At 43.7% G+C, this 26,061-nt stretch overlaps 1 protein-coding gene across 3 annotated transcripts in view; it reads left to right on the top strand.

The window, feature by feature from the left end:
* NCKAP1L (NCK associated protein 1 like) overlaps nucleotides 1-26,061 on the top strand; it is a 43,375-nt gene that overhangs the window by 11,539 nt on the left and 5,775 nt on the right. For all 3 annotated transcript variants that reach the window (XM_002752559.6, XM_078336493.1, XM_035256547.3), the window contains 20 exons: nucleotides 3,235-3,291; nucleotides 4,036-4,132; nucleotides 4,675-4,784; nucleotides 4,948-5,080; nucleotides 5,491-5,572; nucleotides 5,747-5,805; nucleotides 6,018-6,163; nucleotides 7,569-7,701; nucleotides 8,002-8,121; nucleotides 10,248-10,393; nucleotides 10,685-10,816; nucleotides 13,928-14,146; nucleotides 15,929-16,059; nucleotides 18,933-19,030; nucleotides 19,161-19,254; nucleotides 19,411-19,493; nucleotides 19,793-19,873; nucleotides 23,011-23,104; nucleotides 24,024-24,140; nucleotides 24,827-24,936. In XM_002752559.6, the coding sequence (XP_002752605.1) occupies nucleotides 3,235-3,291; nucleotides 4,036-4,132; nucleotides 4,675-4,784; nucleotides 4,948-5,080; nucleotides 5,491-5,572; nucleotides 5,747-5,805; nucleotides 6,018-6,163; nucleotides 7,569-7,701; nucleotides 8,002-8,121; nucleotides 10,248-10,393; nucleotides 10,685-10,816; nucleotides 13,928-14,146; nucleotides 15,929-16,059; nucleotides 18,933-19,030; nucleotides 19,161-19,254; nucleotides 19,411-19,493; nucleotides 19,793-19,873; nucleotides 23,011-23,104; nucleotides 24,024-24,140; nucleotides 24,827-24,936 (2,242 nt within the window). The remainder of the gene's footprint in view (nucleotides 1-3,234; nucleotides 3,292-4,035; nucleotides 4,133-4,674; nucleotides 4,785-4,947; nucleotides 5,081-5,490; nucleotides 5,573-5,746; nucleotides 5,806-6,017; nucleotides 6,164-7,568; nucleotides 7,702-8,001; nucleotides 8,122-10,247; nucleotides 10,394-10,684; nucleotides 10,817-13,927; nucleotides 14,147-15,928; nucleotides 16,060-18,932; nucleotides 19,031-19,160; nucleotides 19,255-19,410; nucleotides 19,494-19,792; nucleotides 19,874-23,010; nucleotides 23,105-24,023; nucleotides 24,141-24,826; nucleotides 24,937-26,061) is intronic.

Here is a 26,061-nt window from a genome sequence, read left to right as displayed (position 1 = left end):
GGGTCAAATACCTGTATTATTTTTTTCTGGTTGCAAATAAAACATCCAGAAATATAAAAAATGCAAAGTGGAAGTTAGCTATATGATCACCTCCCAGAATAGTTTGATGTGCATCCTCCAGATGTGTGTGTGTGTGTGTACAAACACATAAAAGTGGCATGTATTTTCGACCTTATGAAAGCAATTTTTAAAAGCAATGATCCACACTCTGCATTATGTTTTATGGTTTGCTTAAAAAACACTACTATGTTTTGGATATCTTTGAATATTAGTCTGTAGAGACTTATTATTATTATTTTTGAGATGGAGTTTTGCTCTTGTTGCCCAGTCTGGAGTGCAATGGCGTGGTCTCAGCTTACTGCAACCTCCGCCTCCCAGGTTCAAGTGATTCTCCTACCTCAGCCTCCTGAGTAGCTGGGATTATAGGCATGTGCCACCACACCTGGCTAATTTTATTTTTAGTAGAGATGGGCTTTCTCCATGTTGGTCAGACTTGTCTTGAACTCCTGAACTTAGGTGATTCACCTACCTCTGCCTCCCAAAGTGCTGGGATTACAGGCCTGAGCCACTGCTCCCAGCCTTGAGACTTATTTTTAACAGTTGAATAATATTACATTATGTGGTTGTAACATAATTATTTACCCAATCCTCTATTGATGGATAAACTGTTTCCATTTTTAAAGTCAATATAAACAATGCTATAATGAAGGTTCTTAGACACATTTTTGTGAATCCGGAAATATTTCTTTTCTTTTTTTTTTTTTGAGACGGAGTTTCGCTCTTGTTACCCAGGCTGGAGTGCAATGGTGCGATCTCAGCTCACCGCAACCTCCGCCTCCTGGGTTCAGGCAATTCTCCTGCCTCAGCCTCCTGAGTAGCTGGGATTACAGGCATGCGCCACCATGTCCAGCTAATTTTTTGTATTTTTAGTAGAGACGGGGTTTCACCATGTTGACCAGGTTGGTCTCGATCTCTCGACCTCGTGATCCACCCGCCTCGGCCTCCCAAAGTGCTGGGATTACAGGCTTGAGCCACTGCGCCCGGCCTTCTTTTTTTTTTTTTTTGAGATGAAGTTTTGCTCTTGTTGCCCAGACCGGAGTGCAATAGTGTAATCCCAGTTCACTGCAACCTTCACTTCCCGGGTTCAAGCAATTCTCCTGCCTCAGCCTCCCAAGTAGCTGGGATTAAAGGCATGTGCCACCATGCCTAGCTAATTTTTTGTGTTTTAAGTAGAGACAGAGTTTTACCATGTTGACAAGGCTGGTCTTGAACTCCTGACCTCAGGTGATTCACTCACCTCAGCCTACCAAAGTGCTGGTATTACAAGCGTGACCCACTGTGCCCAGCCTTGATGTGTGAATACTTCTATTTTTACAGTTATCTAAACAGTTATTATCAAGAGTGTATGAGAATACTGATTTCTCACACTCTCAACAACTGAGTATCATCATTAAAAAACATTGCCAGAGTTGGCTGGGCATGGTAGCTCATACCTGTAATCCCAGCACTTTGGGAGGCTGAGGCTGGCGGATCATGAGGTCAGGAGATCGAGACCATCCTGACCAACATGGTGAAACCCTATCTCTATTAAAATACAAAAAAAATTAGCTGGGCGTGGCGGCATGTGCCAGTAGTCCCAGATAGTTGGGAGGCTGAGGCAGGGGAATCATTTGAACCGGGAGGCAGAGGTTGCAGTGAGCCGAGATCATGCCACAGCACTCCAGACTGGGCGACAGAGTAAGATTCCATCTCAAAACCAAAACCAAAACCAAAAACAATCCCCCAACAAACAAACAAAATTGCCAGAGTTAAGAATGAGTAAACCTAAGATTAGTAATTAGAAGTTGCAGGAGGTGGATTTGGGCATACGTATGAGGAACTTTCTCATGATTACTGCTTCTAAGGAATGGAAGGGATGTGTAAGGGTGTTCTGTTCTCCATCTCTAAGAACTGCAACTAACTTGTATGATTTATAGTTTAGGGAGTTCTTTGACATAAATGATCTAATTTATCTTCGTGCTAATTCAAGAATAAGTATTAATATCTTTTTTTATAAATGAGAAAATGGAGGCTCAATCTCAGTGTCACTCAGTTAATAAGAGGTGAAATTAGGACACAATTCCAGGTTTTTGGACTCTGAATCTTTTCTCTTTCCACTATACTATGCAGAGATTGAAATAATTATCCAACAGGATTGCGGTGGAGTTGAATCCTGACTTAATTAAAATACTTTCCAACTCCAAACGTCTTTGATTTTGCGCTAGTTCAATAAAGGAGTGGTTTGGAGAAGGGAAATGAGGGGTGATGAAGCCCCACTAATGTGGTGGCAATAGTGACACAGGACAAGAGAAGACAGATATAAGGAACATGGAGAGGAAAGAGTTGAAGGTAATGCTGGGATTCTGATCATGGGTCACTAGCAGAAAAGAAGAGATGTGGTTAGGAGAGCCAAATATTGCAGAAAATTAAAAGCAATGAAAAGTCCTTCTAATTTGGTGACTCAGAAGTTCACATTGACCTTAGAGATAGCAGTTTGCTTAGTGCTGAAGGCTTTGTGGGATTCAAAAGTCAGTGAGAGGTGAGGAAGTAAGGAGAGTTTAGGTGTCTCTTTGGAGACGTTTGGTGGTATGGGAAAATAAGCAAAGTTCAGTGGATTGTCAGGGTCAAGCAAGGGTCTTTGTAGAATAAGGGAGGCTTTGAACTTATTTGTTGGGAGAGGAGTTTAAGCCAGTGGAGAAGGAGAGATGAAGTATCAAAAAGATAACCAACAAAGGGAAATTCTAAAAGGAAGTTGGTGGGAATGGGAGCCAAGGTAGAGCTTGAGTAACTACTTTTACTTGAGAGCAGGGCCTGTGTTATATTTAGACACTGCTCCATTTATCCCCCTCAAACCTGGAAGAGTTCCTTGATTTGAAGAAGTCAAGGCAGGAGCACAGGAAGAGAAGTCTAGCCCCAGCTTTGCCATTAAAGCCCCATGTGACCTTGACAAATTATTTCCCTTCCTTGGGTATTATTTTCTGTATCTGCAAAATTAGGAGTAGAGTTGACTGATCTCTAAGCTGTGAGTCTTCTATTACTAGGCCAGGGTGAGAAACAGGGTTTGAAAAGACCCTGCCTGTGAGCGCTGCCCATGCTCCCATCAGGCTGTAGACCGGATGCTCGGGACTGGGAAGGTGACGCAAGGGCTCTAATGGGTAGTATGGTCAACCCTACTGTGCTTGTGTCAATCCTCAGGTATGGCAAGCGAGTGGCAGACATAAAGGAGAGCAAGGAACATGTAATTGCAAACAGGTAAAGGGTGGTGAAGGCACTCTCTGAGAAGGGATGGAATAGGAATCTCTTCTCACTTTTGTTCTCACCTAGCCATCCTTAGTTTCTGTACAACTTTATCGCCTCAACCTAACTTGCTGCTGTCCCACCAATTCTTTTTCTTTTCCTTTCCCTCCTTCCTTCCCTCCCTCCTTCCCTCCCTCCCTCCCTCCCTCCCTCCCTTCCTTCCTTCCTTCCTTCCTTCCTTCCTTCCTCTCTCTCTCTCTCTCCCCCTTTCTCCCTTTCTCTCTTTCTCTTTCTTTTTCTCTTTCTCTTTCTCTTTCTTTCCTTTCTTTCTTTCTAGTCTCAGTCTGTTGCCCAGGCTGGAGCACTGTGATGTGATCTTGGCTCACTGCAACCTCCACCTCCCGGGTTCAAGTGATTCTCATGCCTCAGCTTTCCGAGCAGCTGGGATTACAGGTACCTGCCACTATGCTTGGCTAATTTTTCTATCTTTACTAGAGACAGGGTTTTGCTATGTTGGCCAGGATGGTCTCGAACTCCGGACCTCAGATGATCTGCCCGCCTCAGCCTCCCAAAGTGCTGGGATTGCAGGCATGAGCCACCACTCCCGGCCCTTTTTTCTTTTCAAACTAAGTCTAACTTGAGCATTTAACCTTTCTTCTGCCTGATGCCCCTTCCTAAATATAGCTTTCTTCTGTGCTGCCTGTGGACGGTTTTTAAGGGTGGGAGAGGTGATAGTTATGTTCCCCTTTTCTTCCTTAGTGGCCAGTTTCACTGTCAACGGCGGCAGTTTCTGCGGATGGCAGCGAAGGAGCTGGAGAGTGTGTTGGCTGATGAACCGGGACTACTGGGTCCCAAGGCAAGAAGAAGGAATGTTGGGAGGGGGATGATGGCTGGTGATAAGAGACTGGTAGTCACATGGCATTCGTGAGATTTTGCCTTTCTGAGTCTTTTGTGATCCATTTGTATGTATATATGCTGATTCCCTTGAATCTTCTTGGAGTACCCCAAAACTTTTTATATCTCCCTTTTTGGCACTTTACAGAGTATGTCCTGTGTTATAGCTACTTGTATACATGTCTTTTCCTCTATTTGAGTGTGAACTAATTGGAGACATAACTTTTTTTTGTTTGTTTTAAACCACATAAATGCCCAGTAGATATTTCTAGAACTTAATTTGATAGAGAGAGAAGGGTATTAATTGTGAGCCAGTGTCAACTGTGTACCTGTCTGATTCTGTGTCATATAGCTGAGGTTTTTTGGTGAGTCTGAATGTTTGTTACTGGACACTGTGGTGGCTACACGATGACATTCATATGTATATTATCATGCTAGTTTTCTCTGTGCTTTGAGATCTGTTTCTAAAGTTGAAAATTCTAATAGTCTCTGTCCTCTCCATAGGCTCTTTTTGCTTTCATGGCCCTGTCCTTCATTCGTGATGAGGTCACCTGGCTGGTTCGCCACACAGAGAATGTCACCAAGACAAAGACACCTGAGGACTATGCTGACTCGTTAGTACTTGACATGGCTAAGAACCTTGTCCTTAGATGGACTGGGAATAGGGAGGGATCAAATAACCTCAGGAGGTCTTAATTTCTGCCCTGTTCTCACTGTGTTTGTCTCAATTGGTCTTTCTAGTCTCATTCACCTTTGTTCTCATCCTCAACGTTATAGGAGCATTGCAGAGCTACTTTTCTTGTTGGAGGAGATCAGGTCCCTGGTCCGAAGACACATCAAAGTGATACAGCAATACCACCTTCAGTACTTGGCAAGATTTGATGCTCTTGTGCTCAGTGACATCATTCAGGTATGATGTTTAATTGATTATACTTTGGAAATTTCAGGGTGATCGCTGCTGATTTTCCTGTTGAAACCACTCTGGTTGAATGTCATGCTCTGTAAGTTGGGTGTCAGAAAGTCCAATCTGCCCCTTTTTATTTGTTACAAGAAAAATAAAAGACTAAAAATCTTGGCAGTCTTTTTATTTTTCCTACTAACTGAAACCACGTAGAAATAGGAGAGAAAAATCAGGGGAAACTGGGTGTTAGAAGGGCAAGAAACCCAGGAAGTCTCCTCCATCTCTTGCTTGGCCTTTTCTCTCTGTTTTTGGCACTTAGCAATTCTTTCCATCTTCATATGCTGACTCAGCCTCATGGTCCTAGCTTCTGTCCTGGGGAACCTATGCCCACTTGATGGTAACTGCAGCTCCTCTTTCAGAACTTGTCTGTGTGTCCAGAGGAGGAGTCCATAATCATGTCCTCGTTCGTCAGTACCCTCTCCTCTCTGAATCTCAAACAAGGTAACTGGAGAGAGGTTTGGGGGCAGGGCTTATGTGAGGATGAACATCTTTTATCTGGAAATGTTGATCTTTGAGCCAGGAAGTAGAACAACATGTGTTTGAAGAAGATCTACCAGTTGGATATTGGTGTGCTGTTTATGGTTTCCTTTCATGCTTGCTTCTGTTGTCTTGCAGTTGATAATGGAGAGAAGTTTGAATTCTCAGGATTGAGGCTGGACTGGTTCCGCCTACAGGTAATGATCTGTTCCTGTTAATGATTCCTGTCCTCAGACTCTTCCTCCCGACAATCCCTTCTCTTTTTATCTCCTAAATTTGCTTTATGGAGTGAGCCAATTTTGAAAACTGCTGATTGGGCAAGATATCCCAGGCCAAACTGTAATTCCAAGGCTGGGGGCCCTTTTCATTCATCTTGTTTTTTTCCACCCTTTCCCAACTCCAACCGCAGGCGTACACTAGCGTGGCTAAGGCCCCCCTGCACCTGCACGAGAGCCCTGACTTAGCCAAGGTGATGAACCTCATTGTCTTTCACTCCCGAATGCTGGACTCAGTAGAAAAACTGCTGGTGGAGACTTCTGATCTGTCTACTTTCTGGTATGTCTTGGTTCAGAGCTTTTTAAAAGTTTTATTGTTTTCTGTTTTTTCTCCATTATGCCACTTACTTCAAGAAATTTTTTTTTTTTTTTTTTTTTTTAAGAGACAGGTCTCACTATGTTGCCCAGGCTGGTCTTGAACTCCTGTCCTCAAGCAATCCTCCCATCTCAGCCTCTTGAGTAGCTGGGATTACAGGCTAGAGCCACCAAGCTCTGAACTAGAGCTCTTTATCGATTCACTAGCTCTCTTGCCTGGCCTCTGTGGAGGACTGTAATTCCCCTGGACAACTGGAAAGTGCTATTTTCTTTGGGATCCCCTTAAGATGCTCAAACTCTGCAGCTCACTTGTGTCAGCTTTTTGCCAGTAATCCTAAGTGAAAGGATTTGAAGTTGATTCCCTTTTGTTCTGTATTCCCGTTTGTTCTTTTATGGAAAACTATTCAGATTTTATACAGCCTTCCTTTCTCTAGGTTAATTAACCCATATGTCTAGTTTCAATCTCCTCTCTTTGGAAATGTCTTCAGTTTTTTTTTTTTAAACTCTAGGAACATTGTGTTTTAAAAGGGACATGAAAAACTGCATTTTGGTGGACAGAAGTGAAAATAATTGAGAGGGCTAGAGAATAGGCCCATAGTGAAACGCTGAATATCCCATAAAAACTAGAAAAAAGCTATCTGTGAAAATGTTTTATGATGTGTGGATTCATCTCACACAGTTAAACGTTTATTTGGATTCAGCAGGTTGGAAACACTCTTTTTGTAGAATCTACGAATGGACAATCGTAGGAATGGACAATTTGGAGAATGAGCATTAGTTTGTCTTCCTTAGACAGCACTTGACGTTTTTAGGTGACCCCTGTTGTACACAACGCCATCCTTTGAAGGATCAAACAAACATGTGAAAACACAGTGTGTTGTCTCTGCTTTCTGCAAGCAATATGGGTGGGGAGATATCAAAGCCATATGTGAAAAGGACATCAACATAATACTTGCAAATGTAAGAAAGTGTAAAAGAGTACATGAAGTTGTGAGGATATGCGTTAAGGAAAGATCCATCTGAGGGGATTAATTTGAGAAGATTTTCTGGAGCCTGAGTGTTACATTTTGGGAGGAATGTGAATAAACACTACTGAAGGACTTCTAAATTAGGGGGAATGGCCCAAATCATGCCAAGGTTCTAAGGGAGGAATAGTACATTTTGTGCAAGGAAAGGGAAGAAGAATATCATTAAACTTGCCTGGGGTCCTTTATAAAAGCCTGGAAGGGTTAAGTTTCTTGGGTTCCCTTCTATCTTAAGGGACCAGCGCTTACACTCTGTTTTTCTTTTTCTTTTTTTTTTCTTTCACTTGCCACTTTACTAACAAGGACTAAACTCTGATTTAATGTTTCCTTCCCATTTCTCTGCAGCTTTCATCTCCGTATCTTTGAGAAGATGTTTGCTATGACCTTGGAGGAACCCACCATGTTGCGTTATGCCATTGCTTTCCCCCTGATTTGTGCGCACTTTGTCCACTGCACTCATGAGATGTGCCCAGAGGAGGTAGGCATCCTGAACTCCAGGCCCCGTCGTCTTTCTAGCCACGTCTCATCCTTGTCACCCAAAGCACAATTCCAAGGATTGATTTTGGTCTCAGAAAGGGAATAAACATAATGTGTGACATGGGTCCCTAAATATCTCAGCTTGATGTAGAGTGTCTCCTCTCTCTGGGCCTCAGTTTCTTCTTCTGTAGGAATGGGTAGGAATCTTCGTAAGCTTCAGGCAAGGGATGAGGGCAGTATTGTGAGGAAGAAGTGGCCGTCTTGGTGATGGCGATCTCTCTTTGGTCCCTCTTTCCCATAGTACACCCACCTGAAGAACCATGGTCTTCACCACTGCAACGCCTTCCTGGAAGAGTTGGCCAAGCAGACCAGCAACTGCGTCCTGGAGATCTGTGCTGAGCAGCGAAACCTAAGCGAGCAGGTAGGCTCGGCCCTCTCTGTTTCACTCTCCCCTCTGCCAGCCCTCAGTGCCTTCCCTTCTACCTAACTTTATTTACCTCTCAGAGGCCAAGCTCTGTAGCTCCTTCTCGCAAGTAGGGCTAGGGCCTTTGTGTACTTGAGTTTATGGAAGAATTCTTTGTTTAGTTTAGTCCCTTCAGTCTTTACTCCCTTAGGACTGGATAGAGGTGTCTAAAAATACTCTTATTTGAACAGCTGCACTCCAACAAAATCTATGCTCTCACTTGAAGGGTTCTGAGAGATGAGTTAACTTTCTAATTTACTTCTCCTCCTGTCTTTGCCCTGTGTACACATACTAAGGACAGTGGCCCCCAGGTCACCTGTCTTGTCTCATCTTTCTGTCTATCTGTATCCTAATCTGTTGCTATCTAGACATTTTGGGGCATCTCTTCTGTGTTTATCTTCAAGGCTGCTTACTTGCCTTCTTCTTATTTTTCCCCTCTCCTCTCTTGACTGACTTTTAGCACCTCATGATAATTAGTTCAACCTCAATTTCAGAAACTTTGAAAATGAGAAACTTGTTTTGCTGTTGCCCTGGAGCCTTTTGGATTTCCCAGACTACCCACCTTTCCTGGGTTTGAGTCAGGCTTGGTAAAGGGGAGTGTGTGTGTGTGCGCGTGCGCGCGTGTGTGTGTGTGTGTGTGTGTGTGTGTACCGAAGCACATTTACATTATTACTTAACCTTTTTATTTTTCATATGCAAATTACACATGATGGGGATAAAAATACTTTCTTCATAGAAGTGTCATAAGGATTAAATAGAGTACATTTAATATTTGATATATAGCACTTAAGAAATATTACCTGTTATATTTGTTGTTACTTACTGGGCACAAAGCCCTGTGCTGGGTTTTTGGGTTGGGACCCAGAAGGAAGGTACACAATTCCTGCTCTTGGGTAATGTCCCAGTTTAATAGAGAAAGGAATATACCCATATTTAAAAGAAATTTAAATAACTAATGCAAGAAAGATATGCAAATGAGTACAATTGCAGGTATATTCATCACTCGTATGCTTCGTCTTAGCTAAAAGGCTGAGAAATCCAAGAAGAGATCATCAGTCAATATGAGTAACTACTACATGCAAGAACACTGGTGCAGAGATTTGCTCAGTGACGTCTCAGGGATGACTAAAACATGATGTGAATAATTTTCACACATACTAGAACTTTTGCGACTAAATGAGTATTGGCTTTCTAAAGTTAATATTCTGAGTAAATAATTAGTGTTGCCGCCATTACAAATGGAATTACGTATTTTGGAACTGCTTTCAGAATCTACTACAGACACATAATCTTTTGCATAATCTCAGGGTTGACATATCCTTTTCCATCTAGGTGGACTTGATTATTTTTGAAACAGCCAAGAGTTTGGATTTAAAAAAAGAAGGTGTGACTATAAAGTTACAAAACTGTTTTTTTGTGTGGCTCTTATGCTGCTCTCAGAATAATTTCAACTGAGGAGTTTCTAAACATGGCCTGCTCATGCTCAGCAGCTCTGGAGTAAATGGAAAGAATTTCAGTTACCTTGAAGGAGGGGGCTGACTGGGATGCCGGGTTAATGTTTAAGCTAATTAGCAAGAAATACGATATTTTAAAAAGGTGGAAAGACAGTGCTGGCAACACTGAACTCCGAATCTTGGAAGGACTGTGGCGGTGTGGGTAATTGTCTCATCAGATAGAATAGGAAAGGATGTAGCACGTGAGATGATTGTTCCATCTAGAAAAAAAGTAACTGTTTTCCTATCTTGGAAGACCCTGCAAAGCACAATTGAATGGGAGTTTCAGATCTTATTCTTTATACTTGAGTTTTTCCATGAAGAAAGGCTCTCTCAGGATGTGGGCATGGGAGTGAGGCTCTGATCCCCAAAAGACACTGCTGTCTTGAGACTTTGAGCCTATACATGCAGAGATATTTTTGAAAACTGAAAGAGGTGAGCACGTTCTGAATAGGACCCCATTAGAGAAAGAGAGAGGAAGGCAGAAAGATAAAATAACAGATGACAATGTACAACAACCTTTTTATGACTGTCAGATGCAGTTTTAGCAACGAATCTCATTTCTCCATTTATCTGTGTTTGTTTCTGAAGCTTCTACCTAAGCACTGTGCCACTACAATTAGCAAGGCCAAGAATAAGAAAACCATGAAGCAGAGGCAGACTCCCAGAAAAGGAGAGCCTGAGCGGGACAAGCCAGGAGCTGAGAGTCACCGGAAGAACCGCAGCATTGTCACCAAGTGAGGATCTATCTGGGCCCTCGATGGCCAACTGGGTACTGGATCAAAGAAGGCAGAAAAGGAAAGAGGGAGAGTGACACAGAAAAAACAAGCGTGCAAGTCGTGGTGGGGCATGAGGGGTATGGAAAAGCACTTAAATGTGAAATTTTCTGCTTTGCCTTTGAAGTCTGCATCAGCGTATACTCTTCTAGGCTGAGTATACCTAGAAGACGGGTCATGGGCCCAACGCATCCTTCCTAGACGTTAGCAGGCAGTGCCAGACCTGTAATCCAGGCTCATTTTACTTTCTAGCATGGACAAGCTACACCTACACTTGACAGAACTGGCACTGACCATGAATCACGTATTCAGTTTCTCTGTGTCTGGACATACTGTCTTCCCTTCTGAGTACCTCAGCAGCCACCTGGAGGCCAGACTCAACAGGTATCACTCTTCCTTGTCCTCTGTTTGGATGGTAGTCCTCATACCAGCATATACCTCTGTGTATAGTATGGTAGTCCTCAAAGTTGGGTCCAGCTACATTCATCCTGGTGGTCATGCCACAGTGGAGATTCTGATGCAGTCAGTCTAGCATAGGTCCCAAGCATCTCTGCTAAAGGCAAACAGAAGGAACCCCAAACCTCTATAGGTGGTTTTGATGAACACCTAAAATTGAAACCACTGGTTTAGTAGAATGAGCAGGGACTTTGCAGTGAGCAGACCTGTGCTGACAACCTGGTCCTTAGCTAAGACATTGGAGCAGATCATTCAACTTATTTGAGCCAGTTTCCTTCCTTGTAAAGTAAGAATAATGGCATTGACCTTACTTATGGATAATTGAGAATTACTCATAGTTGAGAATTGGTAGAGAATTAGTAATGAGTGCAAAGCTCCCGACATGTATTAGGCTTTAATAAAACACATCCCTTTCCTCCACTTTGCCTCTCACTCCATTGCCCTGTAAAGTAGGAGACACACCCCTTACATTGGAATTGGACATTACAGTCAGCAAGTAGGTGAATGGGAGGAAGAATTATTATGAATAATCCTCAACTCATCTGTGTTTTGTTTTGGAGTATGTAGCTTATTCATTCATTGAACAAACATTGAACACCTGCTGTGTGTCAGGAGTATTTTAAAAACTTTATACAGCAATATATGAAACAAATAAAAATGTCTGCCTCCATGCTTACTTCTAGTGGGGAAGATAGATAAACAAAATAAGAAAATAGAATAAGTAGTAGATTCAATAGTGATAAGGGCTAAGCAGAAAAATAAAGCAGGAAAGGGAGACAGGAAGTTTGTGTGGCGGTAGTTGGGGGGCGGTGGCGGAAGTGGCTGTTGCAGTTTTAGATACATTTGAGTAAACCCATGAGGAAACTGAGAAAGCCAGGCATGTGACTGTTGGGAAAGAGGAGAGGAGCAAGTGCAAAGGCTCTGAGGTTCGAACGTGCCTTCTAGGTTCAAGGGACACAGAGGAAGACAGTGTGGCTGCAGCCCTGTGAGCCTGGGAGAGACTGGGAGGATGTGAGGTTAGGGAGGTCAGAAAAGTGGCAGATTGTGTATGTGCTTATATGTCATTATAAAGACTTTTGCTTTTATTTTGAGTGAAATGGGAGATGGGGAACCTTGGAAGGTTTTGTGCAAAGGTGTAACAATTAGACTTGACTTAATACTTTACTCTGGCTACTTTCGCGGGGACAAGGACAGAAGCAGGGAAACCAGTTATGAGTCTATGTTTTGATTATAGGAGAGGCAAATTTATTTTTCAACTAGGTTTTTGCTCGGGTGAAATTAGTTTGTTTACTTACATATACATGAACTGTATGGAAGAAAGTGTCTCGGTTGCCTACATGATGTCAGGAAGAATGACTGTGATAATGGCCCATGTGCAGGCCTTCACACGCTGCTGGTGGGTTCCAGGCCCTGACACAGCATGAGTGTGATATTCAGGTTTCACCTGAATTATCTCTGATACTTGCTTCACTGACATCATTGCTCTCAAAGACCTAAAGTTGGCCTAGAGATTTGACCACAGTGTTAACTCTAAATTAGATTAGTCTTGCCCTTAGTCCATCCCTTCTATATTATTTTCCCTCAAGTGGTACTTGAGAGTCCTTTTTCCTTTCATCTGTGAAGCAGACCGGCTCCCTCTTTCCCATCCTCTCCCCTGCCATAAGCATTTTGCCAAAAACACAAAACAAACAAAAAACTCAAACATCTGTGGCTTTAGGAAGACTGGGATCAACTCATTCATATTGAGGTGCAAATAACTGACAAAGTCTATCTCTTTCCTCTGTGGTTTACATTTTAACAAGGAAAAAAGTCCTTAGTCAGAAGACTAACTCTAATTGTGAAATCTCAGATACGTGGGGAAGGTATTTTGAAAGGAGTTGGGGGTCCAGTGATGAGGGATCTTACTGGTGTGCCCCTACAATAATATAGTGTGGATAGTTATTCTACCCTTTCTTTTTAAAAGTTAAATTAAAATTTTTTTATTTTAAAAAACATTTTTTTTTTTTTTAAAGACAGGGTTTCACTATGTTGGCCAGGGTGGTCTTGATCTCTTGAACTCGTGGTCCGCCCGCCTCAGCCTCCCAAAGTGCTGGGATTACAGGCATGAGCCACCATGCCCGGCCTATTCTATCCTTTCTAAAGTTGGCTATAGCTGCATGCTAGCCACGCACAATCTCCATTCAGGTGTGGCATGCTGTGGTTACTTGGGATTATACTATACTTCCAAGGATTCCTTCCTTCCTTCTCTGTCTCTCTCTCTCTCTTTCTCTCTCTTTCCTTCTTTCTTTCCGAAGTCTCACTCTGTCACCTAGGCTGGAGTGCAGTAGCATGCTATCAGATCACTGCAAGCTCCACCTCCAGGTTCAAGTGATTCTCCTGCCTCAACCTCCTGAGTAACTGGGACTACAGGGGCTGCCACCATGCCCAGCTAATTTTTGTATTTTTAGTAGAGATGGGGTTTCACCATATTGGCCAGGCTGGTCTCGAACTCCTAATCTTGTGATACGCCCACCTTGGCCTCTCAAAGTCCTGGAATCACAAGCATGAGTCACTGAGCCCAGCCACTTGCAAGGATTTCTAAGCATGGTTTTCCATTTCTGACAGTGATTGGAACTAATTTTTTTCAAGGAGAAAAGATAAATACCGGCACTGAGAATGCAAAGGGTGTGAACTCTCAGGTAGAGTTAGATGGAGTTAGAGGGCCCAGGTCTTCTACTACCTGACCTAATTTCTCCAGAGGAGGAAGAAAAGCTTAGTAATTAGGGATCAAATGCTATTGGAATCAAGTCCCAGCACTGCCACTTCCAGCTGTGTCTTCATTGTGATCTTCTAATGATTTATTATTTCTATGTCTCAGTTTCCTTATCTATAAAAATGAGGATAATAACTGTCCCTAGCTTATTAGGTTGCTATGAGGTTTAAATGAGATTATATGTGTAGTAAAATCCTAGCACAACACCTGGAACACAATATACACTTAACAGTTGTTACTGTATTTATCATTATGATTGTAATTCTAATTTTTTTTTAATCACCTAGAGCCATTGTGTGGCTGGCTGGCTACAATGCCACGACCCAGGAGATCCTACGCCCTTCTGAGCTGTTGGCAGGAGTGAAAGCATACATTGGTTTCATACAGTCACTGGCCCAGTTTTTGGGTGCAGATGCTTCCAGAGTCATCCGCAATGCCCTCCTGCAGCAGACACAACCACTGGATTCCTGTGGGGAACAGACGATCACCACTCTCTACACAAACTGGTCAGTGTTGCTTATGCTTTCCCACTGCCTGACTTTGTGTTGGCACTTTTCCCTTTACACAGTAGGACCTCAGGGCCCAAGCATTTTAGCTCCCAGGGTCACAGACCCCCAAATGGAGGGTTGCTGCTTCTTGAGGAATGGAGCAATAACTTGGGACAAACCCAGATATCCCCTGCTGTCCACCACGAAGTTTCCTTTTCACCTTCACTGGAACATCCAGCCTGCCCTGCAGTCATTTCACCTTTTTCCTCCAATATCCAGTTTTTAACCTTTCTTTTTTGGATTCTTACTGTTTCAATTTCAAATGATCTCTCTTCCTCATTCCAAAGTTCTCTTATTTACCTTTTTGCCCTCACTTCTCCTTTTGAAAACCATTCTGCCTACTACCATCTCTCTGGAACGTCTCCTCATCCTCTTAATAGAGAAGGGGGCCTTCTTCCCGAAACTGAAGAAGATGGGAATCAGCACTGTTTCCTTTGAGATGTTAAGGAGTGGAAAGGATCCGGAGTCCTACCTCCCTAAGCCACTGGGTGGCGCTCTTAATTCAAAATCAGCTCAGTAGGAGCCGGGCTACAAGGAAGAACCGCCCCCCAGAGCAGGGGAAACAAAGTTTACAAACACAAATGCCAACTGGGGCTGGGCAGGAAAGGTAAATGGATGTGCCACGTGGGGCAGACAGATATTTAGAGGAGTTGGAGAGGGAATACCCCTCTAAAGGGAACAGCCACTACTTAGCTCCACCTGATTGCTGCCCTACTAAATTCTTATTTTTTATTTAAAAATCTGTTTCAAAATTTTGACAAAGAATTTTCCATAGGCTCCAAAGAAGGCAATTCAGCCCCTTTCCCCCTGTAAGTCATTTCAGCATAAATTCAAAGGAAAAGAAAAGGCCAGGAGCAGTGGCTCACACCGATAATCCCAGCACTTTGGGAGGCCGAGGTGGGCAGATCACAAGGTCAGGAGTTCAAGACCAGCCTGGCCAATATGGTGAAACCCTGTCTCTACTAAAAATGCAAAAATTATGTGGGTGTCGTGGCACATGCCTGTAATCCCAGCTACTTGGGAGGCTGAGGCAGGGCACTCACTTGAACCTGGGAGGCAGAGGTTGTAGTGAGCTGAGATCACACCATTGCGCTCTAGCCTGAGTGACAGAGTGAGACTCCAACTAAAAAAAACAAAAACAAAAACGTTCGACTGGGTTGGACTCATGGTTAGCTTGTAATGTCTACTAGATACAGACCCAGAGCAAGTGCCTGGGAGAGGTGGGTTTGTCAAACTCTCCTCTACCCACATTGGCTAGAGCCCAGCTCCTTTAAGTTTGCCCAGAGGTCAGGAGGAAATATTTGGAGACCGATGACCTGTGTTCATAAGGTATCTCTTTGCCCAGGAGGTTTGAGAGTATATTTTGAAGGAGCCTAATTAGGTAGTGACTTTTTTTCTTGCCAGGTTGAGCCTGTCTGACCTGCTGGAGGGCAGGGGTGAGGGGATACAACTGTTGGAAAAGAGCAGTGGCTGAGGGTGGGGAGTGCGTGCTTTTGCATTTGACGGTGTAGCAAAATACCCTGCAGGTTAGAGGCGACGTGGAATTACAGTTCTGCCAGTTGTTTTTGATCCAACAGCTTGGGTTGTTAATTAGAACATGCTACTATCTTCTTTGAGCTTCTTCTCCCTACCCCAGTCTTTCGCAGAGTTTTTCTTTCTGAGCTCAGTGGTAGTAGTAGGGGGTGGTGGGAGGGAGAAGGGATGGGACCCTAATCTGTGCTTTCTTGACCAACCCTGTAGGTACCTGGAAAGTCTGCTTAGACAGGCAAGCAGTGGGACCATCATCCTCTCCCCAGCCATGCAGGCCTTTGTCAGCCTGCCCAGAGAAGGGGAGCAGAACTTCAGTGCGGAGGAGTTCTCTGATATCTCTGGTGAGCCCAGGGCCTGGTCTTCTTGTCAAGGAGCTGAGCCTTTCCTTCAATGCACAGAGAATAAAAAACTAGGACATATATTTAGGTTGGTGCAAAAGTAACTGCAGGTTTTGCAATGAAAAGTAATTGCAAAAACTGGAGTTACTTTTGCACCAACCTAATAATAAAGGGTAAGGGATAAAGTGTAAGGAGGACATTCTCCTGTTTGGAATTATTAAACAGTGGTCTGCTGTCATGGCATCCTCTTCTTTAGGGATACGTTTTAGAGTCTTAGCCAGTGTTGGGATTGCTGGTGTTTAATAATAACGATGATGAGATGATACATGGCATTTATTATGGGCTACATTCTAAGTGTTTATACATATTAACTCACTTAATCCTCACAACAGCCTTGAGGTATGAGAGATACACTTGTTCCCATTTTTCAGATGAGGACATTGGGACACAGAGAGTTTAAGGAACTTGCCTAAGGCCACACATTCCTAAATGGTAGGACTGGGAGTTCAACTCCAGGCAGTCAAACTCCAGGACATGGGGGCTCAAGCACTATTCAGTGCTGCCTTCCAGTGTCTAGAAGAGGGGAGGCAGGTAAGGAATGTGTAGTGAATGAATTGGGAAACCGTTCCCTTTCAAAAGAGGGTTTGAAACCATACAGATCCTTTTTAATAGATTTGTTTTTACCAACTAATTCATGAACAATCCTACTTCTTTCTCCTTCCTCTCACCTCCATATAAATCAGGGATGCTGTATAGTATTTGGGACAGGTAGAAGATGTTCCAGCGATCCTGTCCTCTCCAGTCCTCTTCTTTGGGGGTGCTGAGAAAGCCAGAGTACACAGTTCTGTTTTCCAGTTCTGCCTCTTAGCATCATCCTGCCTCCATCAGCAGGCTGACCCTACGCTTTACCTGCTGCGGGTCTCAGATGTCCCCTTCTCATCAACTCTACCCACAAACTGTAGGCAGCCTCTAAAATCAGCTTTAGGTCTTACTGACAAATGACAAGCAGCAGGAGGTGATGCTGATTCCCCTTCTACCACCCCCACCCCAATTTCCCTGGGTTGCCATAGTGATGGGGCAATGCTACTACAAAAATAGATAGATGGAAAGAGAAGGATGCCCTAGGGTTGCTAGCTGGGGGTAGAGAAGACTGGAGTAATGAGCTTTGGCAGATCCACACTGGTACATCAGTGTTTCTCCTGTCCGTCAGCTACAGAGAGGGCGATTTGGCTCTTCTTCCTCTCTGTCAGCCATTGTGGCATTATCCAAGTGGATAGGTGAGGAAAATACTTTCATTGCTCTCAGCTCAGTTCTTTCTATTAAAACAGGTTGACTCAGGCCGGGCGCAGTGGCTCACGCATGTAATCCCAGCACTTTGGGAGGCTGAAGCAGGTCGATCACAGGGTCCAAGGATCGAGACCATCCTGGCCAACATGGCGAAATCCCATCTCCACTAAAAATACAAAAAATTAGCTGGATGTGGTGGCGCACACCTGTAGTCCCAGCTACTTGGGAGGCTGAGGCAGGAGAATTGCTTGAACCCAGGAAGTGGAGGTTGCAGTGAGCCGAGATTGTGTTATTGCACTCCAGCCTGTAGACAGAGAGAGACTCTGTCTCAACAAAACAAAAAACAAAAAAGCCAAAATGAAATAAAAAATAGGTTGACTCTAAAAATGTTTAATATCTACTGTAGACAAGGCTCTATGTTAGTGGCTGTGACCAGTTCCACTTCCGCTGTCATTGATGGAGGTGGAGATCACTGGTCCTGCCTTCAAAGACTGGAGTGTGGAGCCTTGACTTCCTTTTCTCTCTGAACTCTTATTAGCAGTATTAAACTTGCCTTTCTTTACTGGTCTCTTGTTGTTGTTACTTCTGGTCTTTCATGGTTTTCTCTGCTGGGATGGCCCATAGCCAGAGACCATAGCTAGAGCTTCTTCCTGTCTAGATTTGTCACTAGTGTTTACAACATGGGATTTCCCCAGGCAGGTTTTATTTAATTCACAAAGGGCTAGAGCAGGCTAGGGGGCAAGGGATAAAGCATTGGTACTGACTAGCAAAAAGAAGGATTTAGAGGAATAAAGAACTGAAACTCTGGGGGATGTGTGTTGATTATGAAAAAAGAAAAGGTAGCTCAAGGGGAGGAAAATGTGGACAGTGAGACACTAAGTAAGGGAAGTAAAGGGAAAGACATACAAAAAACGTCAGACCTTAGATGAGGAACTAGTTGTATCTGCTGAGATGCAGTTGCACTAGGCTTCCGGTACCAGCCCCTCATGTGATTAAGTGGCTTGGACAAGCACTTAACCTCCTTGTCTGTAAAACCGTGATGACTATTCCTATGACACACACTTCAGAGGGCTCATAACATCATCATAATGATCCCCTATCCATATATATCTTTATAATTTTCCAAAGTTTTTATAATGTATCTTATTTGTTCTCACCTCAATTCTGTGAGTGTTCGTGACAGATATTCATGTCTTTATTTTACAGAGAAGTAAACTCAGGCTCAGAGAGCTTCGTTGACTTAAGGTCTTACATCTGATAAAAGTAGTGTAGCTAGTACAGTAAGAATAAAACCCAAGTATCATGTAAAGGAGCATGGGAAGTGTAGACCTTATGGGAAAGTAAGGTAATTAGTTATCATTTGTGGTAAGTCTTGGTGTGAGTACCAGTGGAGAGAGGGCAAATGTCCCATGGGCTGGCCAGACTTGTCACTTGAATGTAGGATTTTAGGCCACTTTTGCTCCTTGACTTCTCATTTTTTTTTTTCCTTGCTGGAAAACATTTTAAATGTTCAAATTCCCCTATAGCTGTTGTGAAAATACTCTAGTGCCTTCCGAGTCCCACGTGGGGCTTCTGTAACTCTGTTGCAGAGATGCGGGCCTTGGCTGAACTCCTGGGCCCCTATGGCATGAAGTTCCTGAGTGAAAACCTGATGTGGCATGTGACCTCTCAGATTGTGGAGCTGAAGGTACTGTGGCAACAAGCCCCTGGGGAAAAGTTACTGCCTTGGGGGAAGAGGGTGGGTATAGACTTGGGGGGAAGATGTAACATTGGTCTCTTCTTTTCCTGCTTAATGTCTCTGTATTCCTGGGCTGCAGAAACTGGTGGTGGAAAACATGGACATACTTGTTCAGATCAGATCCAACTTTAGCAAGCCAGAGTTGATGGCTTCTCTGCTGCCCCAGCTGACAGGTAAGCATCCTCTTCCCCTGCAGTGAGAAGGAACTGTGGAATCACATTGCAGATGATGGGGATTTTCAGGAATCTGGAGGCTAGGCTGGGTCTTTAGAATCAAAACCATCACTCATCTTCTAAATTCTCTTTTCTAACACCCTTCTTTCTCCTCAGGGGCTGAAAACGTGCTAAAGCGCATGACCATCATTGGGGTTATCCTCAGCTTTAGGGCCATGGCCCAAGAGGGACTTCGGGAGGTAAGGTGGTAGGGAGGGGCCTGTCACAGAGTCACAGATATCTGTGACTCTGGGTTTGTATGAGAAGTTGTGGAAGGGGTTGGTGGGTGAGAAGAGGTAGCGTAATTTGGCAGAGATCCTAGAAGGACTAGGAATAAATGGGCTTAGGAAACCTAGAGGTATAAGGAGAGGGATAGCTTGGGAAGCTGGCTAGGTTCATCAGATCTGTCTACGTTGAGTGATCCCCCCTTTTATTTCCACCTGTTTTTGAAGGCACTGGTCATAGTCTTGTGGACTCATTTATCTTCTCTTTCCTCCAGGTTTTCTCCTCCCACTGCCCATTTCTTATGGGTCCCATTGAGTGCTTGAAGGAGTTTGTCACTCCAGACACAGACATCAAGGTATGGGGGAGCGCAAAGTAGAATCTAATTAGGAGACTTTCGTTGCTGAAAAGGAGGTAGCTAGGATCTTGTAAGGGAGAGCAGGTTCTGAAGAATACCATAGGGATAAGGGCGAGGGTTTGAATGGGAAAACTGGTCAGATGAATGTTCTCGGAGACAAAGAGCAGAGCTGGTGAGATGTGGGGGGATGGAGAGAAGCGGGAGGCTGGGAGACACTGTGCGGTTGGGGAGACATTACTGGAGGAGGAGGGGTAAGACCTAGGATAGTATCTGCAGGTTTTCACCTGACATGAGCACTGTGCACATTAGATAAACTATGTGCAAACAAGTCCACTCTTTAGTCTTGAGGTTAGGTACTGTAGGAAGATTTGTTCCTTTCATTCCCACCCATCTGTCTGCCCTCAGTCTTTTCCTTTCTTAGCCTTTTCTTCCTTCCATCCTTAAGCTTTCTGGTTCCTCTATGTCTCAGACCCCCATTTACTATAGGAGATGGAGAGAGGAAGGGCTTCTGCAGACAATATAAGTTAAACCATTTTCCACCCATCTCCCACCTTTGAGTCATCTTGTCTTTTGAATCATTTGGAACTAAGAAGTATGCTATGCAGGAAATACAGCTAAAGCCTAGGAATAGACCCTTCAAATGCATAGGACAGAAATCTTCTCTTATAATTGATTCTTTTAATGGAGAGTGGTCTGTGATAAGAGGAAACTGGTTAGCAGGAAGAATTAAAGTTGTATGTTAAGAAAAACTTCCTCGGCCAGGCACAGTGGCTCACGCCTATAATCCCAGCACTTTGGGAGGCTGAGGCGGGTGGATCACAAGGTCAAGAGGTCGAGACCATCCTGGTCAACAAGGTGAAACCCCGTCTCTACCAAAAATACAAAAATTAGCTGGGCATGGTGGTGCATGGCTGTAGTCCCAGCTACTTGGGAGGCTGAGGCAGGAGAGTTGCCTGAACCCAGGAGGCGGAGGTTGCGGTGAGCCGAGATCGTGCCATTGCACTCCAGTCTGGGTAACAACAGCGAAACTCCGTCTCAAAACAAAGAAAAAAAAAAAGAAAAGAAAAACTTCCTTACTTTGAGATCAAAAGAGTTGTGAAACTTCCCCCTCTATCTGCCTAAAATCATGAGGGTCAAGTGACTGTGGGGGAAATAAGGGGACAGTGTTTCACTGGGATAGCTGCCCGTCTTGAAAAATCTTTGATTTCAAGCTGATCCTGGGTTTCTGGCCGCTGCTGAAGTTGGTCCAAATTCTCTAGGCTGTCAGGAGCTTGTCTAGCTGATATCTCCTGGATAGCTTCAATCTTTAGGCTCTGACTGTCTGTGAAAATAAGCAGGTAGGGGCAGAGAGGGAGGATGGCCTGTCCGTCAGAGATGCTGTTACTGCCTCAGAGGAGCTAGAATATTAGAAGAAGAAAAAATAAAACCCCTTCAGCTCTCCGTTTCTTCCTCCAGAAATGAACCAGGTTCCTACCTCCTAGGTGATGGTTCCACAAACAGGGTCATTTAGGTAGTAGGGGACTTAAATAAGGGCAGAGCAGAAGGTGGCAAGGATTTCGCTTCTGTGTCAGTACCACAGGCAGAGTTTGTGTATGTTGTTATGTCTGTGGGATTCTTTTTTTTTTTTCTTGAGGCAGAGTCTCACTGTGTCTCCCAGGCTGGAGTGCAATGGTGCGATCTCAGCTCACTGCAACCTCTGTCTCCTGGGTTCGGGCAATTCTCATGCATCAGCCTCCTGAGTAGCTGGAACTATAGGTGCATGCCACCACACCTGGCTAATTTTTGTTAAGATGGGGTTTCACCATGTTGGCCAGGCTTGTCTCCAACTCCTGGCCTCAAGTGATCCGCCCACCTTGGCCTCCCAAAGTGCTGGGATTCAGGTGTGAGCCATTGCTCTGGCCAATCTGTGGGATTACCTGCATAACATACTTAGTTGTCCAGTATTATAGCAATTATCCTTGTTCTTTTGAAAAGCTTTCTTTTTTTTTTATCTAAAATGGGGTCTAGGTACTTAGTATGAGAGTAGGGGCTTAGGGCTATGTCCTGGGAACCTGATTGTAGGTACGATGACAGATTTGGGTATCAATAAATCAATATTTATTGAATGCCTTCTATGTGCTCAGCATTATGTTAAAAACTAGAGATGATGAAGAGAAATGCAAAACTCCTGGCTTTAAGATAAAGGGAGAGGATGGAAAGACATCACATTTTCTCTATTAGTCACTAGGGTTGATCACATGTGTGGTCTGATTTTATCTTCACAACATCTATATGAGGTAAATGCTATGATGCCAGTTTTATAGATGGGAAAATGAGGGATCAAAGACGCTAATTAACTTTTAGCCAAGGTCACACACTTAAAAAGTGGTATTGCTAGGACTTGAACCCAGATCTGTCTTACTTCAAAGCTTTTTTTCTCCCTTCACTATGCCATGAGGTTTTAAAAAGCTATCCATTTGGTGAGATGAGGAGATGAGCCTCACATTCTGTCTAAAAAGATAACTAACACCAGATGCTATGTGTGATCAATGCTGTCAGCAGTACCAACGTGAGGAGGGAAGGCTGGGTTTGGGCTGAGGTAATCAGGTAGGGCTTCACAGAGATGAGATCTAAGGGATGGGTGTGACATAGATATAAATAAAAAAGAGAAAAGGACCCTCAAAAGAGGGAAGGACCTGAACTAGAGTATGGGAGAGGAAGTTGTAGTGTGGGACAGTGAATACATTATTCCTGCAGCACTAAAGAAGGAAGTATTTAGGAAAATGAAGCTGAAAGAGTAAATTTATATGAGGGAGTGTCCTAAAGGGTTTTTTTCCCTGTAGGACAGGGAGAGTCATGAAGGGAATATGTAGAAAAGATGATAATAAACCGGAAGTTCAAAATCTGTGATTAGCTGGGCACTGTGGCTCATGCCTGTAATCCCAGCACTTTGGGAGCCTGAGGTAGGAGGATTTCTTAAGCCTGGGAGTTTGAGACCAGCCTGGACATAATAGTGAGACTCTCTCTTTCTCTCTCTCTCTATAAAAGTATCTTTAGAAAAAAATCCAATCTGTGATCCAGGAGTCCTGGCTCTGCATTCCTTCTGTCAAGCCCTATTCCTGTGAATCCTCCCTAGAATGTTGCTTTCTTCTCTCCAGGTGACCCTGAGTATCTTTGAGCTGGCATCTGCTGCAGGGGTGGGCTGTGACATTGACCCAGCCTTGGTGGCTGCCATTGCTAATCTGAAGGCTGGTAAGCTTGGGGAAAGGGAGCAAGATTTCGGAAAGGAGGGCTTGGGCCTTAATTTGGGTGGAAGAATGTCAATGTCAAAGAAGCCTTTATTTGAGATTATGGATTCAGAGGAGATAAACTGGGAGCGAAGGAAGGACCCTAACCTCCAGAAAATACTTACATAGGCAATGTAGATTTATCCTCAGGTTCCAACTAGTGGATCTGCCAATCAGCTAAAAAGCACTAAGTGAGAGTCTATTTGGTGCTCAGCAAGTGCTCACAGGCATTTACAATCTGGTTGGGAAAATAAGATTAACGCAAATGAAACAGTGAAAAACCAATACAAAATAGTGAGTTGTGTGGTATAGCACCGAAGTTCCCCATAGTGATTTTGTGCTTTCTCCCTCCACATAATCACCTTGACACTGTTTATTTCTTCCCATCTCACATTTGACTCTTATATTTTCCATTACACATTTCCTCTGATTGCATTCGTACTTATACACACTCAGAACAGAATGAACCAAGGGGCTAGGATTAAGTCCTTTCAGAATGGCCAGACTTACAGAATGACCAGACTTACCCCTCTTCTTCTGTCATGGTGGGTGAGAATCTTTCCTCTTCTTCCTGCCTCTCCACCCCATCAGGCAGCAGACAGGCATCCTAGGGTTGCACTGTGTGTCAGCAGAGCCCGTGGCTGAAAGTTCTGCCCTGTCACCAGGGAGGCCTCCAGGACTCAGGCCTCTCACTATACGTGGATGCTAATCCTGTTTCTTCAGGAAAATTAAGTAACAACTCGCCCATAGGGATTTGTAAAGTGTTTTCATAGATATTTTCTCATTTGATCCTCACAGTTCTGTGAAGTAGGACCCCTGTAACAGATAACTCCTGTTTGCTGACCTTGTTCACTTTTCCTCTTTTCCTTTTTCCCTCTCACCAGATACTTCATCTCCTGAGGAGGAATATAAAGTGGCCTGCCTGCTCTTGATCTTTCTGGCGGTTTCCCTCCCACTCCTTGCCACTGATCCTTCTTCCTTTTATAGTATTGAGAAGGATGGTAAGTAAGGGGTAGGTTTGAGAGACCAGTGCTATTCACGTTAGTGTCCTGGGGTAGAAACAGGAGACATTGGAATATATAGGCAGAGACACTGGAATATATAGACTTCTGATTCAGTATAAAGTTCTATTTCAAAAAGCACTTCAAGGCTGGGCATGGTGGCTCATGCCTGTAATCCTAGCACTTTGGGAGGCCAAGGTGAGGTAGGCAGATCGCTTCCATGAGTTCGAGACTAGCCTAGGCAATGTGGTGAAACCCTGTCTCTACAAAAAATAAACTAGCCAGGCATGGTGGCCTGTGTGTAGTCCCAGCTACTTGGGAGGCTGAGATGGGAGGATGGCTTGAGCCCAAGAGGTCAAGGCTGCTGTGAGCCATGATTGTACCACTGCACTCCAGCATGGTGACAGAGCGAGAACTTGTCTAAAAAAGAAGAAGAACCCCCTACCTGAACACACACACACACACACACACACCCCTGAGAATGAACTATGTATGCATAACATTCGATTTCAATAAGATTTCTTAGGAATATCCTGCCTCTAATTTCAAAATACCTTCTCATCCTTTTAGTGTCTATACTGGTGGCTCAGCCTGAAAATGTGAAAACTTACCAGTTTGGGTCATCCTGGAGTGGCTTACTTTGTCATTTCCTTTGTTTCTCTCCACCTATATCAATAACAACCTAGGTTACAACAACAATATTCATTGCTTGACCAAAGCCATCATCCAGGTGTCTGCTGCCCTCTTCACACTCTACAACAAGAACATTGAAACTCACCTCAAGGAATTTCTGGTGGTGAGTGGGTCTTGGTTATAAAAACTGGAAGATTGCAAAGGGCTGGAAATGGTTTGACTTAACTCTGTAGACAATTATTGTAGAACAGGCTTTTGAGTCTAACTTCTCACCTAATTTATTCAGTAAAGAGTGAGAAGCTACTATATGAAAGGCAAGAATTTCTTCTAAATTTCCTAACAGCTGGTGTTTCAGCCTCTGCTTGAATATTTGGAAAGATCATTGGACAAAGAGTCAGAATATCTGAGTTCTAGTTTTGGATCTGCCATTAAGTAGTTGTGTGACCTCTGAAGTACCAAGCTTTTGGGGCCTCGGTTTTCTCATATGTAAAACAGGGAGATTAAACTGAATCCCTGAATTCAGATTAAACCAAATCCATGCATCTTGGTGTGCATCAGAATATCCTGGGGTGCTCATTAAAATACTGATTCCTGATCTTTACGTCAGACCTACTGGGTTAGAATATTGTAGGGTGAGTCTAGGCCTCTGTTTTTAAGGCCTCTGGGAGATCAGATGCTCATTAAAGGTGTAGAGACACTGAGTTTTATAATCCCTAAGGCCCTTTATAACTCCGTGTGGACAACTAGTCAATGACTACTTCTCAAACTTTAAAGTAAATCAGAATCACCTGGAGAATTTCTAACTTAGTAGATTGAGGTGGGGCTGAATATGTGCATTTCTGCTCCCAGGTAATCTTGACGGTGCTTGTCTTGGGATCTCACTAGAACCAATAGTCTTGATTTCTAGGGACTGGAACTTAGAAGTAGGCAGCAGATTCCACTGTAGGTCATGTCCAATTTCTTTGAAAAATATTGTCAAAAATTTTAGCCAACATTTGACTCCCTGTAACTCTCACCATGGATCTTAGTTTTGCCTCTGGGAAAACTCAGAATAAATAGAAAAGGCCCTAGAATTTTCTATTCTAAATCCTCCATGGTGGTATTTTGTTCGTATACTTCTGATACATCGTTCATTCCCCTCCGCCTGCTTGAGCCTTCTCAGTAACCGAGAGCTTATTTCTTTGCAAAGTATGGTCCTGATGTAAGAACCAGGGCCTCATCTGTCTCCTTCCAGGAGGAAACACAGCGGATCACATTTTTCTCTCAGAAATTATACCCTCATCCTGAG

Source organism: Callithrix jacchus, chromosome 9 (genome assembly GCF_049354715.1).
Source record: "Callithrix jacchus isolate 240 chromosome 9, calJac240_pri, whole genome shotgun sequence".
In the NCBI taxonomy this organism is placed as follows: Eukaryota; Metazoa; Chordata; class Mammalia; order Primates; family Cebidae; genus Callithrix; species Callithrix jacchus.
Note: the sequence above shows the minus strand (reverse complement) of the source record. Positions and strands in the feature narration are given on the sequence as shown.